The sequence below is a fragment of the Exserohilum turcica genome (assembly GCF_000359705.1).
Source record: "Exserohilum turcica Et28A unplaced genomic scaffold SETTUscaffold_401, whole genome shotgun sequence".
NCBI classification, from domain to species: Eukaryota; Fungi; Ascomycota; class Dothideomycetes; order Pleosporales; family Pleosporaceae; genus Exserohilum; species Exserohilum turcicum.
The window spans coordinates 1-2,008 of NW_007360250.1; the positions used below are offsets into that span (position 1 = coordinate 1).

General features: G+C 45.6%; 1 protein-coding gene across 1 annotated transcript; it reads left to right on the forward strand.

The window, feature by feature from the left end:
- Window positions 1–164: 164 nt before the first annotated feature.
- Window positions 165–2,008, forward strand: SETTUDRAFT_170188 (uncharacterized protein). The gene is made up of 4 exons (XM_008030509.1): window positions 165–521; window positions 1,110–1,376; window positions 1,410–1,540; window positions 1,622–2,008. Exons 1-4 carry the CDS (start codon window positions 375–377, stop codon window positions 1,773–1,775), a joined length of 699 nt encoding a protein of 232 aa, XP_008028700.1. The 5' UTR covers window positions 165–374; the 3' UTR covers window positions 1,776–2,008.

The window sequence follows — 2,008 nt, forward strand, 5'->3', positions numbered from 1 at the left end:
TCCTATTACTACGCACCCTAAAGTCCTAGAGAGCAGTTAAGCGCGCCCTATCTTTAACTATTAAGGTCCCCTCCGCCTAAACCCACTTTCTTTTATGCAATTTTCGTCGCGTTGCGGCCTTATTTGCTGCTTTAATAAGCTTAGCAATCTCCTTTTGCCTCATACACCAACGTCAAGTTTTCTAGAATAGGTGTAATTTTTGTTAAATATATACAAATCCCTTACAAGAAACTAATTATAGCAAGTTTTAAGACGTGCAGCGTGCGCGCTGTGGAGCTATAAGCTATAAGAGCAGATAGTTAGGACACGTCTTACACTTAAAATAAAAACACACAGACTACTCTGCTTAGTAATAAGAGAACCCTAGCAACAGAATGCCACCAGAAAGCGATACTATTAAAGCCCAAGTGCTAGAACAGAGGCAAGAGAGCCTAGGCCCAGAGGCTCAGATCGACAGGGAAATGGACAGAGAGGACCCCTACCCAGCCACTCCTACCCAGCAACCAGCCAGCCAAGAGAGCGTCTTTGAAATCCCAATCCTACCACCAAAAAAGCGCCAAGCCAACTTCTCGCCAGAGGCTGCCTATAGAGGCAGAAACCCCTTCCAGAACTCCTCTACCTCAAAACCAACTGCCAAGAACTCGGAGCAGGCCATCTACTGGGCGAGAGACCTGATTCTCTAAGCGTCAACTATGGCTGAATCTCATGTGGCCCAAGATAAGCTCCTAGAGTTACTAGACGTCTTTAGAGACTACACCGAGAAAGGCAGAGTAGTAAACCAGTTTGCCAACAAACTGTCCGCCAAACTCGCCTATCACTTAGCTGCTCTTGCAAACGCCTCCTAACAGGCAATAAAAACACTAAAGAAGGCCATAACTGTAGCTACAATAGTAGCTCCTACTCCTTCCTAACTAACTTAAAAGCCCTAGGCCTTATACGCTACAATCGCAGCTAAGAACACAACAAGCTAGCCCTAGATAACAGTACAGCTAAGGAAGAAAGCCAACCTAAAGAAGCCAGCCGCTCACTACTAGATGCTTCTAACGCTAGAAGAAGGCCAGTTAACTAGCCCGCTAATAGTCAGGAATAAAATTAATTAAGCTTTCTAGAAGGCAGGCATAACAGCCCCTGTTGTTAAAGAGGTGTTGGTTAGCAGAAAGAACAACCTAATCATCACAACAACTAAAGGATACTCTGGCGAATTTCTACTACAGCAAATTAACACCTGGCAAAACCAACTCCAAGTCAAAAAGGCCCAACTAATTGAAGCCTGGACTAAGGTAGTAGTCCATAGAGTGCCAACAACGTTCGAAGGAGCCAAATCGCTCCAGGTCCTCCACAACAAGATCCCAACCTACAACAAAGGACAAACTATTGTTAGCAACCCCTACTAGTTAACAAAGAACTAGAAGAGCAAGCAGACTAGCTCTATAGTAGTTGCCTTTAAGACAGAAGAGGAAGCTAAGAAGATAGGCAGTAGGATCACAATCCTAGACCAGTCTCTCCGAACCGAGAAATACAGGTCCACGCCACCTACAACGTAGTGCTCTAACTGCCAAGCCTTTGGCCACAACGCAAACAGGTGCTAAAACTAAGCAGCATGCCAGCTGTGCGCAGAAAGCCACACAACTGCTCAGCACAACTGCTCAAGCTGCAGCATGAAAGGAAAGCCATGCAGACACACTCTCCCCAAGTGCTACAACTGTAAAAAGCCCCACTTCGCTAATAGCAAAGACTGCGAGATCTTTCTAGCTATAACAAAGAGAGGCCCTTAGCAGCCATCTCTATGTTAGAGAACATTAAGATTCTACAAGTGAACCTAAACAAGAGCCTACACGCCACAGAGTCAACGCTACAACTAGCAGTCAAGCTTAAAGTTGATATCATTGCAGTCCAAGAGCCATGGATTGCCCCATTAAGCAACAACAACTACTCAGCAGCTAGGTCAGTTGCCCACCAAGCATTTACCCAGCTGCTCCCACTAGCAGATAACAGTCTCCGCCCAAGG